General features: G+C 29.2%; 3 protein-coding genes across 4 annotated transcripts; 1 reads left to right on the top strand and 2 right to left on the bottom strand.

The window, feature by feature from the left end:
• Positions 1–2,695: 2,695 nt before the first annotated feature.
• On the bottom strand, positions 2,696–6,303 carry LOC123292085 (probable glucosamine 6-phosphate N-acetyltransferase). 2 transcript variants are annotated; one of them, XM_044872611.1, is made up of 4 exons: positions 6,037–6,303; positions 5,612–5,822; positions 4,420–4,609; positions 2,696–3,393 (listed from the first exon to the last, which is right to left on the bottom strand). In XM_044872611.1, exons 1-4 carry the CDS (start codon positions 6,046–6,048, stop codon positions 3,219–3,221), a joined length of 588 nt encoding a protein of 195 aa, XP_044728546.1. In that variant the 5' UTR covers positions 6,049–6,303; the 3' UTR covers positions 2,696–3,218. The 2 variants fall into 2 exon arrangements, with proteins under 2 accessions (XP_044728546.1, XP_044728547.1); XM_044872612.1 differs by lacking the exon at positions 6,037–6,303 and adding an exon at positions 5,892–6,030.
• Positions 6,304–8,259: 1,956 nt separating this feature from the next.
• LOC123293307 (exosome complex component CSL4) lies at positions 8,260–10,263 on the bottom strand. The gene is made up of 3 exons (XM_044874083.1): positions 9,989–10,263; positions 9,669–9,917; positions 8,260–8,678 (listed from the first exon to the last, which is right to left on the bottom strand). Exons 1-3 carry the CDS (start codon positions 10,136–10,138, stop codon positions 8,481–8,483), a joined length of 597 nt encoding a protein of 198 aa, XP_044730018.1. The 5' UTR covers positions 10,139–10,263; the 3' UTR covers positions 8,260–8,480.
• A 1,396-nt stretch (positions 10,264–11,659) lies between these two features.
• LOC123293273 (complex I intermediate-associated protein 30, mitochondrial) lies at positions 11,660–14,928 on the top strand. Its single transcript, XM_044874036.1, has 4 exons — positions 11,660–11,980; positions 12,876–13,093; positions 13,521–13,706; positions 14,630–14,928. Exons 1-4 carry the CDS (start codon positions 11,698–11,700, stop codon positions 14,855–14,857), a joined length of 915 nt encoding a protein of 304 aa, XP_044729971.1. The 5' UTR covers positions 11,660–11,697; the 3' UTR covers positions 14,858–14,928.
• The last annotated feature ends 375 nt before the right edge of the window (positions 14,929–15,303 follow it).

Here is a 15,303-nt window from a genome sequence, read left to right as displayed (position 1 = left end):
TTTGCGCAACACCTCATTGTGATCTTTGGGGTATGCGCAATCGGTCATAGCATCTTTTTGAAATCATACAGTATTAGTATCAATTCCTATACGGCGCAGTCAAAGCTCTGAGAAGTTAAGCATTCTCAAGCAACTCCTTGATGAACAATGTCTCATTATTACTAAGACGACGTGAAAATTGAGTAATGCAAGTAAACGGTAAATAGAATTAAAATTCGTGAGGTTTCTATGATTTATCCACTATCCCTCCTCCCTATATGAAATTTAAAAATATGTAATAAAAATCGAAAAAAATTAGCAAAAACAAAACCAATATTTATTTGACCACCAGAGACGTATCGCTTATCCTTTTTCGCTAAGTATGTCTTTAATATTACTGAAAAATTATTTTGGTCATTCAAAAATGGTAAGAGTAACCGTGATATATGTTTGAAAAAATTCCTTTAGATTTGCAAACTTTATAAAAATACAGTGATACATTTCAATCAAAACTTACTTAAAGAGTTCATTGTAGTTGGAATTCTTTTATCGAATACATGTAAGAAAATCAAATTTTTTTTATTTTATTGAATAAATTTGTGATATGTTTCTGTGTACAAATGCATTAATATTTTTGAACAAAAACCATATAATTTGCCTGAATGTTCTCGTGTATTTAATAAGACAGACCTAACTATCGTGGACTCTTGGACCATTAAGTAACAATCAAATCCTCTAATATTAATTACGTCATTATATTTCCAGTAAAAATTTTACATTTTAAGTAATATAATCATTTATGTAATCCATTCAGTATTTTCTTTATTCTAGTTATTAAAAGAATTCTGGTCAATTCACTTCTTAAAAAAATTAATAATTATGTAAATTAATCAGAGAGCTTATGAAATTTTTTTGGATATGTGTAGTATTTTTTTATAAGTGTGTTATTAATTCTTGAGAAAATAACAGTTGTGTAATAAATTCATATATTGAATGGTTTACATAAAAAATAAGATATTTTTAAAAATTAATTCGATGTAAAATATTTTATGGAGGTTTAAAACAAAGATGCTACATATATGTTTTATTCATTTTTTTTCTAAATGTATATTATAAAAAATTTAAAAAAATAATCTTTCATATAAATTTTGTATACATTTATTTATTCCCTTTAAAATATTATAGTTCATTTAGATACAAAAATTAAGTTAAAGGTTGATCGGATCAAAAACCCTTCGTCAAATTTTTTTCAAAAAATTATTTTATATGTATGAATTAGCAATTAAAACATATCCAAAATTCATATTTTTATCTAGACATTGCATTGCCTCAGTGTCCGATCAACTGTCACTTAATTGGACATTTTCTTAATACTTACTTAAATGAGAAGCGCCTCTAACACGAAGACGTCTCGTCTTTGGGTGACAGGTCGTTCTCAAGGAGGGCATAGAGGACTCTTGGTCTAGGTTCTAGGGAGTCATTTGCGGTACTCCTTTTTTTGTTAATATCCAGCCCTACTATTGCGTATCTGTTATTCAAAAAATGATTGTCCAAATGTGACGAAGTTTTCCATACACAAATTTGAACATGAAAACGCCAAAGAAACGACTAAAGTTTAAAGCAATAATATCATAGGTGAGAAGTTATCTTACATTATCTTCTTGCATTTTTTTAACATTAAAAAAAAAAAAAATCAAATATAATTATTGTATTTGTCTGTATCCCTATATGAATACCTGCCATTTGTTTCAACATTAGCTTAAAATATTATTCATAAAATTATACTACTTACCGTAAATTTTTATACCATGTATATATGATATATATCAAGGTATACTAAGGTTAGTCCCAAGTTTGTGATGCTTAAAAATATTGATGCAACCAAAAAAATTTTGGTATAGGTGTTCATAAAATCACCTAATTAGTCCATTTTCGGTTTTCTGTCGGTCGCCTGCCCATCTGACAACACGATAACTCAAAAACGGGAAAAGAAATCTTAGGACTTAAAAAGTGAGTGTCTTCTTGAATTTAGTTCATATTTTATTCCACTTCATGCATTTTGTAAACGATAATCGCACAATATTTTTAAAAACTTTTAAGTTTACTGTCTCTTTAAACATAGAGAAACCCAAATTACAAATAGTTTTGGATATATTTGCAATAAAAGTATTTTTGTACAGAAGGTCCAATTAGGCTCCCGCAAAAGATATAAACTTTTTTTATTGGATTTTACTTTTGCTCAGCAAACTATACATGTCACCAAAAGTTCACATTGTTAACAGGTATAGGTTGGTGAAAAAATCTGGTTTGAAAGATTGCATTTTGTATATAGAAATATTCAAAATGCTTAAATTTTATACATAAATTTAAATTAGGATAGAATTTTATTCGATATAATGTTGTACAATGAAAACGTTCTAAGAACTTGATATTAAAAAAAATAGCAACATAAAATTATTTTTAAACTAAAATATATTGGCTATTAAATTGACGGTCATAATAATTTACGATCAACCATAAGTTAAAACGTAAATTCCAATACTCATAAATATTTATCATTAACCAGATCCATTGTCAAACCAAGTGAAAACAAATCGTAGGTATATTTTTCATAAATTGAACATTAAAATTTTATTATCAAGAAAACGTGATAGTGATAATTTATGAAAAAATAAAATCAATTATTTAATCGAATTTTTTGAGTAGTATTAAAAATTTGATAAATCATTATTCAGTTTATGAAAAATATTCCAATAAAATAAAACATCCAAGGCGTCAAAACCACTAACTCATCAAAACTAAAGCAATCAATTTTTATTTTCAAGCAGTAAATTTAAGCAGTATTTAATTTGTTTCTTCAATTTTATCGTTATCAAAAATTCTTAATATCATGGCAGGGCACAAAACGGTCCACTCTGCCATTTCAGGACAACACAGTGCTTCTTAATCATCAGATGATTATGCGCCCAGCGCCGCGCACATGATTTCTTTAAAAAGGAGTATTACGCCTAATTTAACTATAAAAAATTCCGAAACAATAAAAAGATAATTCCAATCTTGTAGAAATAGAAAATCAGGCGAATCAAAAATAAAAGAATAGATAAAAATTGATAACAATAAAACAAGATAATTTTGTAAAATTAAAAGATTTTTTTCAAATGTAAAATCAAATCAATTGCTTACATGAAACTATGTAATTTCTATAGTTTTGATTTGTTAACAGTTTTGACGGCTAATTGTCAAGATGGAGATTTATTTGATGGCGTATCAAAACGTACACTCATTGAATTAGAATTTCCTGGTTCTAATTTATAACCCAATGATTCATAGAAATTTATCAATTTATCTTTACAGTCTAGAGTCATTTTATAACATCCAAGTAATTTTGATAAAAGTGTTACCGTTACCACAATTCTGAAAATAAAGATAATTCATTCATTAAAAAATATTTTGTTTTATGTACGTTGTAAAAGTATAGACTACAGTCGTATCAACTTAGAGCACATACTATCGCTATCAAAATAACACATTCTTATACAGAATGATCTAAAAAGTGCCTATGAGGGCTTCAAAACGACTTGGTTTGGAACTACAGGCGTTATAATTTATGCCCATTATTTCGGATTTTTACCGAATCAGTTGAGTTTTCGAAAACATGTGTTGGACAAAAAATGTTGGCATTTTTATGAGAAATATTTTAGTTTAAGTTTTCCTTCATCTCTAAATGTACTTATTTTTTATTAAGAAACTAAACTTTTATATTTTTAATAGCTTTTACTAGCCCAACACATTATATCACTTAACATATGAGCACTGTTAGAGAGAGCGCAAATTATCAGAGGCCAAAAATATTTATCGTACAAATACTAACATCTTTTGTTCGAAATATCTTGTCGAAAATTCAATAGAATCCGTAGAAATTTGTAACAGTTATAGCTCGACCGAAAGAAGCCAATTTCGGGTCTATGTTCTTATGAACTTTTTATAAAGAATAAGTCGAACCACTTAAATTAAACTGCGTGCTTTAAAAACATACTTAGTTTTTTTTAAATGTTGACCTCGTTAAAATAATTCAAGTATAGTGATTAAACAAAAACTAATATAAATAGCTTTAAAACATAGAGAATAATAGAATTTGATAACAAAAACAACTCTTTAATCATAAATTCGATATTCAAATGACCCTTTCTTGACAAGAAGCGCACGCTTTTGTAATTTAATAACATTAACAGATGACGTTTTTATTTTTGCGGCTTTGGTGCCGACATCTTAACTTATACTAAAGCCCCAATAGGTTATTAATTACAAAAAAACTCCCACACTACCAAAATCTAATTTTTTGGTAATTGGGTTCAATTTTTTTTTTTCATCCAAAAGTTATTTGCAAAAAATCATATTTCCATATCTCTAACCTTGTTTAATTAAGCATGCTATACTCACAATTTTCCTAATTGTTTTCCACGATATGTATCCACAACCACAACATCTTCTAAACGTGCCCGTAATGCACAGTTATGGATAAACTTTAATTCCGTAACAAGTGTTGCAGCACCAATTATTCGATTAATACGTGTATCTTCAATTACAGTTACGTAATAACCTCCTTGAGATTTCATTTGAAAGAAACGTTCTATAAAAAAAATTTATTAAATTATATAATTATTGAATGAATTATAATCATTTTGGTTTTTTATATATTTTAGAACGAGACGAAGCGTTTAAACAAAGTTTTGTGTAAACAAAAATAATAATAGTTTTTAATCCGTACATCATGTATCAAATTCGTTTTAGTTTTGTATAACTTATCATTTATCAGACTTCAGGCTAGGTTAGGTTAGGTTAGAGTGGCTGTCCTGGAGTGGGACACACTTAGACCATACCACACACTTTGACGTCGGCTGACTTTAGGTCGGAGAGGTCGTCAAAGAGAGACTGGCTCAAGTAAGTCTATCTCCTCATGACAAGAGCTGGGCAGTGACAGAGAAGATGAGACATTGTCTCCTCCTCATCACCACTGTGACAGCTCCTGCATTAGTCGTGATACACTGCCAGGCCTAAGCGTTCAGCATGCTTGCCGCCCAGCCAGTATCCTGTGATAGCCGCAACAACTTTGCGAACAGAGGCCCTTGGAAGTGATATGAGAACTTCGGAACGCCTGCGATTGTACTCAGACCATATCTGTCTTGTAGTACCACAAGTACGTTCTTCCCTCTATCTAAGATTGGCTTTTTTCAGAATATCCTCTTTCAGGAGTAACTTGCAGTTCGCAAATGGAACTCCCGAGTATTTATTGATGCTTGTGTCCGGCAGCATCGTGCTACTTCAGGCTAGATTTGAGCCAATTGTTATTTGAAGAAATCGCATTAAATTTATGTGTGGCGCATGAGCCGTTATTCATAATCCTTTTTCGATCGGTATATAAATGACAGACCATTAAATAAAAATAATTATAATTAAACACGGGCTCTCGTAAAGAGCCTTCAAAATTTTTTTAGAAAACTTCTTTTGTTGTTTTATACGAAATTTTCTAATTAATTTATTCAATTTGTATGCACATTTTGAAACGCAAATCCATATGGCATAGAGGTCACTTAAGTAAGTATAAATTTTTCAAAATAAATACAAAACATACTTAAAAACGCTTCTTTCGATATATTTCCAACAGCCGTAAGTTGTGATAACAATTGGATAAATCCTTTATCATAATCACCAGTCGATAATGGTCTCACTTTCAACCATGTTTCACCAGGCGAGACGGCAGTAATACTTGGCGAGAACTTAGCATCCGTTTGTCGGAAATCCAATTTCTTCAACAACTCTGGATCATATAACAATTCTTCATCCTACAAATAAATACATTAAATAAATGTTTAAACCATTACTATAAAAACGTAATTATAAAATTTAATAACCATATTGTAAGTAGTTAACTCTCCCGTGCGTGGTAATTTTTTAACACCACCTCTAGTTACTTGTACTTAATGTTTATTGTTAGTAAGATATGATTAGAAAGCATGCACAAATTCACTTGAACCTTCGTCAACAGAAAAGAGTTACCTTTGTCACCATTGTTTTACTTTTTAAATTTACCAAAAAATAATAATTATATTGACATAATCCTTGAAAAATATTTCTTCCACGAGACGAAAAAAACTGGTTTTTATTAGTCGTCCTTTCACTTTAAAATGTTTATCAGTTGTAATAATAAGCGGTCTATGCTACACATTTATATTTAAATGTGACATTGACAACTTTCTTTACCGTTATACGCATGTTTTTTAGATGCCCTTTCTGGTACGTCAGATTTTCATGACGTGTGCTAGACACAGGTGTGAGGTATTATTTAACCGGAATACTGGAATTAATTCTAGATAAAAAATTATAATTTTATGGATTAATATTAATTAAATTTTATGTTTACAATAATATAGATTAGTTTAAGGGTTACCTTTGTAAAGCTAGCACCTCCAAGTAAGAACTTTCCGAAAATCTCTTGTATAAAATCCGACCGCTTTTAAGAATTTTCCCTCAAATATTAACAAAACTATTAATTCTACCTCAAGGTAGAAAGTTGGGTGGAAAAGTGCTCAATACACTGCTATAATTTTACATGTAACTTCATTATAGCGAGTACAGGGCCGAATTAACCAGTAGGCAAATAGGCAGAATTATTACATTGTGACAATAAAATTTTTATGAAAGATATAAGTTTGTATTTTTAATCGAAAAAAAGAAGGGAACGGACGTGAAAAAAAGGCCACCAAATTGATGGTTGCCTAGGGCCCCGTTGATGGTTAATCCGGCCCTGAGCGAGAATAAAAAAGTTTTTATTTAGGAACATACAGTGTTTTCTATCACGGCAACAAAATAAATATAAAATTTGCTTTTGGGGGTGTAAACTTCACTCAACATATTACAATCATAAAACAGCATTGAATTAAAACTGTTTAAAATTTTAATAAATAATATTTAAGTCCTTGATTCATTCTTTTTTATTAATTTTTTTAATTAACAAAAATATTCACAATTTTAAACAATTAAAAAAATCATAATCTGAATAAAAATGCTAAAATTGTATTTATACATGCAATGGTTATTACATACGAGCATATATGGTTGTTATTATAATAAGAAAACAGTACATAAAATAGACAAGATTCTTCAATTTGAAAGAATTCGAAAAATATTTGTTAAAGGATAACGTTAATGATAAAATCACTTATGATAAAATTTACATCCTTTTACAGAAGAGATAATAAACCAACGGGATACGAGAAGCTTATTGGATGGGTTTTCTGTGGACTTACTCCTCAAATACACATAATAAAATTAATTTATCTCCAAGGCCTGGGTCCGTTCATGTTATGTTTCCTTTCTTTCAAACAAGTGTTGGATCATGATGCGTCTTTTTAAGGTTGTTATAAAATTTTTTGTTTAGATTGACTAAGCAACAATAACTGCACAACCCGATTTAATTATATAGTTCGGATTATTATTTTTTTATTACAAGGGTATCGATATGTGAAAATAGGAAATTTAATAATATTATTATTATTCATAAAATTAAATATATTTTAAATATTCATATTTGAGAGAACAAATTCAATAAAATTATATTTAATATTATTAATAATTAATGGACACATAATAATAAAAAAACCAGAAATCGATATGAAATATTTTTATTAAGTGAAATCATTTCAATAGAATTATTATTCTTAATCAACTTGCATTATGAAAGTCAAATCAAGTCAAGTCTGCGTTTCTTTATTAACGCCTGTATGTTTTAAAGATGACCTCATCATACTGGAGAGCATAATGGCATTAATAAAGAAAAACTAGCAATATATTTTTTTAAATTCCAACAAAAAACTTGTGTAACTTAAGGACGTTTCCAAAAATGAGTGTATGAAAACATTTGAGTTTAAAATTTTGAATGTAGATTCTGTTATTTTATGGAAAAATGAAGACAGCTTGTTATAATTTTCTTTATAGGAAAATATTTGTCATGCTTTTAACAGATGAATATTCGCTTTCTAAATTAATCTTAAGAAAATTAGATGCTTGTTACATAATAAAGCATATCTTTAAAAATACTTCAATATAAGATTTATATGTTAAAAACGCAAACTTTAACAGCTCAAATTTATAAATTTAACATTGTAAGGAGTATCAAAAAGTTTACCTGTTTATAAAGGACATTAATGAGAATGCATATACACGATTTAAATATGATCCTAAGAAAACGTGATTTTTGGGAACGTCCTTAAATACGCCAACTCCTTATTATAATAAAAAATGCTTGTTTTGTATATAACGGGTGATTGAAATTCAATTTTAGCTATTGCATTTTTTCATTCCATGGGATATTTTCTAATATTTTCACGGGGTCCAAATATAATCACCCGTTAATACAAAACATGTTATAAATACAGAATATATTTATTTTATAAAATAATCATTTAATCGAAACTCAAACATTTTGTAGATGGAGAAATTAGTTACTGTGTCAAGGAATTAATATTTTCAGGTACAACTTTTGCAACTTTTCTAAATTCTTTAACCAGTGTTTCAGGACATTGCATTTCCGTCCAACTAATCGGTACCATTGGCACACCATTCGATGATAATGCTATTGCAACACCTAATTCATTCTCTGCAGTCGTTAAATGAAATGTATGTACTTCTGTAATTGGCATCTAATTAAAATAAGTTTAGGAAAATTATCAGCTTTAATTTAGTTCAAATATTTTGTAAAAGACTCTTTGATCACTGGAGATACGCTACTCTTCTTATTTGCTCCAAAGTAACTAGCTAATGACCATATCTTATCACAGCCATTCAATGGTTTAAAACATCACGGAACATCTTGTTACAGCGACGTTTATAAGAGCCCCTTTCAGTGCAACTATACCTAATGATTTATTTCTTTTTAAGCCAAATTGGTCCAGCTTTTAGATCAATCTGGTTTTGTTAGACAATATAAGGCGGTTCAGCGCTTAACATCTTATATTCATAAACAATAGTCTATCGGAATTTTGGAGAGCTAAAAATGTCAGTTGACTATTAGAAAAAATGCTGAAGAGTTTCATTCCAACAGATCAAAAAGAATTACTTTCTTCAAGCTAGGTCCATTTTTAGCACCCTCCAGATTTTGAAATTTCAGTAAATTAATTTTTTTATAATACATATAAGTATCTGTCAATTGGTGACAGTTCAATGTATAATTTACACTTTAAAAATATGAATTTACAACACAGAATTTACACTCATTATTAAGTTTTCTAATAAAAAGCCGTAGAATAATATAATTTAATGAAATACCACATAAAATGTAAGTAAATAATATCATACAGTATGTCAACAAATTTGACAAGCCCGTACTATGATGTTACGTCCGTATAAAAATTTGAATTTCCGTTTTAGAAATTTTTAAATATCTTCACTGAATTTGTACTTTTATTAATTAATTTTAAGTAATTAAAAAGATATTAATTACTAAAATAATGGTTTAGTTGAAATGTCCAGTCATTAAAGTTACGAAAGAAAAATATTTGAACCAAATTTAAATTTCATGAATATTCCCTATTATCGATGACACAAAAATTTTATTTATATTCAAACAGAAGTAAAATTTTTTCGTAAAATTTAGGCTTAAATTTTGTTTAAATAAATTTGAAAAAGGATACAACTCTTGCTAAAATAATATCGCCTGGTCTAAATGATTTGTACATATCAACTTTGTCCTTTTCGTTAGCACGTACATCTTCTTTCCTCAAAATTCCTCGGTACGTACGATTTAATACAACATCACCGATACATTTAATAATACATTTACAAAAACGTTGATTGATTAATATCACTTTAGCAGTGACTATGTCACCTGGTGCAGGTACTAAAGTTTGTTCATTACTGCAGTGTACTTCAATAATTTCAGTCTAAAATTACAATTTGAAAATTGATTTTAAGCATTTAAATACCACGAAATATTTATTTTAAAAATTTTTACCTCATCCTTTTCAACAACTTTGACAATTCCCGCTAACATTGAATAGATATATCCTTGTCGCCCATAAGTACCAGATCCCGATACGTGTTTATTATCTAAAATACTTAATCTTTGTCCAGGTAGACATATTAGTGGTTCGTCAGTTTCCATCTTCAAATTTTAATATTTATCTATAAAAGTGTTAGTTATTTTCACCTTGACATGAGACAGTTTTGAATTTTACATATTTCAAAATAAGCACATGTAGAACTTATACCATTACCAACATTGCCGAGAAAAAATGAAGAGTAAAAATGTGAAACATAAAGACAAAAAAATAATAAGGGCTCTACAATTATCTCTATATTCGCGACTCCAAAAGAGGAGGGTGTAAACATTATCTTTTAGAATATTTAATTAAATGGCACTCATGCCCGACTATTTGTAGGAGCTTGAAGCGCTCAATTTAAAACATCAAAAATGAATCGGAACGCTTCATCTACTCCACATGCATAATTATTTTTCGATACATTCTTCTCATAGATAAAATTATTTTCTATTTTTTAGTACAATAAAAGCTTGTCCCTTAAAAAGTATTTTTTATTAAAATTTTTAATTTAAGACTAAAAAAATGTATATATATCAAATATGGTGAAAGCGATGGAAAAATCAGGATGCCACAACCTTACGATGCATTGTCATCGAAACTATATGTGCATGTAAAATTTCAGCTCAATCGGAAACCGGGAAATGAATCAAATTTGACTTGCAAGATTTGATTACAGACAGACAACGAGACAGGTGAAACTAAATTAAAGCTTGTAAAAAGAGTATTTCTACTTATTGACTTACGAACAAGATATATATAGATAATTTACGCAAAATTCAATCGGGTCTGATATTCGTTCGACTAATGATTAATTCAGCTATTATTTTAATTCGTTGGGGACACAGCACAGCCATGAGCTTGGAATTTTTGCTTTATTTGAACTCAGCGTTATTAATTTTCATGCCTACACCAAATATCAAATAGACGACGAACTAGTTTCTGGTGTTTCTTGAGCTGGTCTTGAATCAGAAGAACGTTGAAACGTTGTTCTCTTCGCTTATGCTCTGAACGAATGTCATTACTGAGTATTAATATGGTACCTAAGACATCGGGTGGAGACGTGGAATGAAGACGTTCAAAACACGGATCTAACATTGTCGCTAAAAAATATCGAATTTGATACCCTGAAATAAACATCGATAATCGATAGTATCGGAATTAAAAATAACGCGTCAATCACATGAGTCAAATACGCGACCAAGTATTTGGAAAAATACAAAATTTGAGCCTTCACTTGAAAGGATTGAAAACAAACATGAATCAAATATTATTATCTTACTACGTGCTTTTAACGAAAAAAGAAAGAGAAGAAAAATTAAGCCAACTAACCATCTTTATATTTGGGCAAGTATAGAACCTTTTGTTTAGAGGATGTGGCTAATCGGTTAAAACCATTGCGGAATGAAAAAATCAAGGAAATTCTGTTTTACTTACCTTACTAATCTCTTCTCTGATTATATCACTTCACTAAAAACTATCCACAAAGCAAGTGGTAGATATTTCAATATCCGATGGTAGTAGACAGTAGAGTCCGTTAACGCATTAACGAATTAATGTAAATCCGCCATTAGGCTAATATGCATGGAATGTGACAGTTAAAAACTGTCTTAACCTCAACATTATGAATGTCATTTTAAAAAGAATTCATTGCAATGCTGTGTTGAGAAATATTATTATTAATTTTAAATTAGAAACAATTAGTTGTAATAAAATACATTTAACAAATGTCGATAATTTATTTTGGGAAAGTGATAAAAAAGGAGGTTATAACCGACAAAATAAGAATATTTCTAAAACGTTATTAATTAAAAATGGATTTAAAGAACTCAAAGATGAATTGGTATTATGGAAAAATGAAGTTAAAGAAAAGTTTTTATTAGACCCGGTTATGGTTTGTAGACCAGGTAAATTATATTAATGAATGGCCTTAATCATTAATAACTAATTCGAGCCTTGTTGCTTAGCCGATGACTATGATGTGTGTCCTATGATTTGTCTTCAGGGCATAGCATTAAAATGCCTCGTAACATTTCACACTTGTACAGTACCTTAGATTATGCAACTACTGCAAGTATTCACAAATTAGGTTAGGTTAGGTTAGGTTAGAGTGGTTGTCCTGGAGTGGGACACACTTAGACCATAAGGTCCGTTGTGATACCGAAAAAAGGTTGGTCCATCCTCAGGCATTAATTCATGAACCATTTGGAGCTGTTTAAGAACAGCAGGAGTGCTTTGACGTCGACGGAATTTAGGTCGAAGTGGTCGTCAAAAAGAGGCTGGCTCAAGTAAGTCCATCTTCTCATGACAAGAGCTGGGCAGTGGCAGAGAAGATTAGACATTGTCTCTTCCTCCTCGCTCCTGCAGTAGTCGTGATACACTGCCAGGTTCAGCATGCCTGCCCTCAATCAGTGTCCTGTATTCAGAAATTAAGTTAAGATTATAGCTACAAATATACACAGTGTCATAAAAGTATCGCGACGGTCCATGTACTCTTCGGAAAAGCATTTTTTTGAAAATATTTCAAGGCATTATAATGATCATGGAAGGCCATATGAAAATCAGCTTCAAAATCTCTTTTTAGATCATCCCATTACTTTTGTAATTCCCGATATAGTCTCTGAAGTAGGCGATCGAATCAGACCCATTTGACATGGATTTAACAACAAAAAAAAACACGAAGACTTATTAAAAACTAATAAAATTCGAATTTAGATATACTATCTTAAGTTATATAATGTGTGAATTGTAATTAAATATTAATTTTGAAATTTATATATTTCTTTTCATATTTAATTTCAGGTGAAACAGACGTAGTATGGCGCTATGGTAATAAAGAGTCATTATCACAATGGATTACAACCAGTGATAGTGATCATAATGAAGGTAAAAGTTCATGTTCACTAAACTTAAATCGCCAGGGACGTGGCGTATTTTCTGGTATAATAAACACAGAAGTGCCTAAAGATGGACGCACTAAAAAATCTGGATACTGTAATATGCGATCAATTCGTGCTCGAGTAAGTTAACTTCATTGACCGCTATGAAAACAGTTTTGAACGTCCGTAATAATTTTGCATTGAAATTATTATACAGGGTCTTACAAAAATGTTTTGTTGTACTATATTGTAACAAGTATTTTGTAACTTTTTCGATGTCAGCTTAGTTAAGCCCCCCGAATATTTGATATATTTATAAATATTCAATTTTGTTCTTTTACATATTTCATAAAAATTTCTGACTTACCGACTTGCTTAAGAAGCCAATCGTCGAGAATTAATTAAAAAAATTTAAGAAAATGGTCTTGAACAAAAAAAACTACATTTCAAAAAATGATTTATTAATATTAAACAAAAAGTTTTTGTGTTACATATATTCTTTGTCACATTTTATCTTCTGAAAAAAAAATCTGAATTGTAATACTTAATCGCTTTTTTTATTTTTTAGAAATCATTTAAACGTGAAGCATATTTGGATTGGCACATGTATAATAAATTAGTGTTAAAGATACGTGGTGATGGACGACCGTATTTATTAAATATAGCATCCGAAGGCTATTACGATATATGGTGGAATGACATTTATCATTATATATTATTTACTCGAGGTGGTCCATATTGGCAAATTGCTAAGGTATGTGATGTAATTTAATAAACAAATTTTAATACAACAACATCTAAGTATGTAAAGCATTTATTAAGCGATGGCCAAGTTGATCTTGCATGGAAGCAGAATTTGAAACAATTGGATTGTAAATAAAAAATTATAATCAATTTTTGTATTTGATTTTATTTTTTATCATAAATAATATTGAACTTCACCGAGAAAACTATTTTAAAAGCTATGTATAATTAAATATAAGTAAACTAAAATTAATAAAATATACAAAATAATTCACAGATTAATGTTATTTAGGCATAGTGTGCTATGTTCGTGACGTATAAATGTTATAAATTCATAATTAAAATTATTACGTCACACGATGTTTTACGAAAATTTTTTCTTCGGGCGTTTTCGTTTTTCTTTTGTAACTTTTAAATTATTATGAAAAAATAAAAAATACAAACAGTTTTGGTATAAAACTTATTACTTTTACTTGTTAAATTTCTATTCGTGAAATGAGAATTCTTCATCTGAAGTGATAACAAAAAATTTAGTCCGATCCCCTATTGAAAAATTGACCTTGTTGGCTATAACTAGATTATGATAAAATAGAACTTTACAATTATTGATATCAAAAGCCTTTAGCATGTTTTACCCGTTTTTCTAAATAATAGGAGATTAGAAGTACTTTAGTGAAATAAAATAAATAGTTAACTTATTTGTTTAATAGTTTCTTTAATTAGTTTAATTGAAGTCCACTATCGCCTCTATCTACATAATAATAAAAAACGATGATTGACGATTATGGTTCACTTTCTCCGGAATTTACCTGTTATCACCACCGTGTTTAACATTATTAAAATATCCAATGTTTAACAAGTTTGCGAAATCTTAGACAACAATAAAATTGTACGTGAATATAATTTTTTATATTTTGAAAATATTTGTTACAGATACCGTTTTCAAAATTCTTTTTATCATCGAAAGGTCGTGTACAAGATCGACAATACCCAATAAGATTAGACCGTGTGACATCATTTGGTATATCAGCCGGGGATCGGGTAAATGGTCCTTTTCAATTAGAAATTGATTATATAGGTTTAGAATATGATCCTAATCATACTGAAGAATTTGCTTACGAAATGTACAAAGTTAAACAAAAGTATATTGTAGCTAATTAATTATATTATTTTAGGTTTGTTAATTTTGTTTAATAAAAGTTATACATAATTCTCCCATAAGAGTTACCAAATATCAGATTTTTTATTCATTCTACGGATTCCTGAATTTTTAGATTCCTAGTCTATAAGGAATGTTATGTTTATCTAATTATTCAACGAGTTATAACAGGACATCACCGATCAAAATTTTTACAAATCGAGTATATCTATACCTCGAATAAGTACTTGGGAATTATATCATCAAAATATTTTTCAATTTCCAATTTACAGTTTTGCTTCAAATTTTCAGAGACTCGTTTTAGTTTTTCTAATTTCTTAATATCTTCGCTTTTATTGTTGATTTCCTTGGAAGTTTTCTTTATATTTTCTATATTTATGTTAATTAATTCTGTAGTTTTTTCAAAATATAATACTGCTTTTTGTATAGATTCTAGATCCCATCTGAA

Source organism: Chrysoperla carnea, chromosome 2, assembly GCF_905475395.1.
Source record: "Chrysoperla carnea chromosome 2, inChrCarn1.1, whole genome shotgun sequence".
Taxonomy (NCBI): Eukaryota; Metazoa; Arthropoda; class Insecta; order Neuroptera; family Chrysopidae; genus Chrysoperla; species Chrysoperla carnea.
This window is presented reverse-complemented; position numbering and strand designations above follow the sequence as displayed.

Coding starts and splice junctions, on each gene's coding strand:
- LOC123292085 (XM_044872611.1), bottom strand. Junction 4,610..5,611: donor ATCGAAAGAAGCGTTTTTAA/GTATGTTTTGTA, acceptor TTTTTTTTATAG/AACGTTTCTTTCAAATGAAA. Junction 3,394..4,419: donor GGAAAACAATTAGGAAAATT/GTGAGTATAGCA, acceptor CTTTATTTTCAG/AATTGTGGTAACGGTAACAC.
- LOC123293307 (XM_044874083.1), bottom strand. CDS start 10,138: ATGGAAACTGACGAACCACTAATATGTCTACCTGGACAAAGATTAAGT. Junction 9,918..9,988: donor AAGTTGTTGAAAAGGATGAG/GTAAAAATTTTT, acceptor TTGTAATTTTAG/ACTGAAATTATTGAAGTACA. Junction 8,679..9,668: donor ATATTATTTTAGCAAGAGTT/GTATCCTTTTTC, acceptor TATTTTAATTAG/ATGCCAATTACAGAAGTACA.
- LOC123293273 (XM_044874036.1), top strand. CDS start 11,698: ATGAATGTCATTTTAAAAAGAATTCATTGCAATGCTGTGTTGAGAAAT. Junction 11,981..12,875: donor GGTTATGGTTTGTAGACCAG/GTAAATTATATT, acceptor ATTTAATTTCAG/GTGAAACAGACGTAGTATGG. Junction 13,707..14,629: donor CATATTGGCAAATTGCTAAG/GTATGTGATGTA, acceptor TATTTGTTACAG/ATACCGTTTTCAAAATTCTT.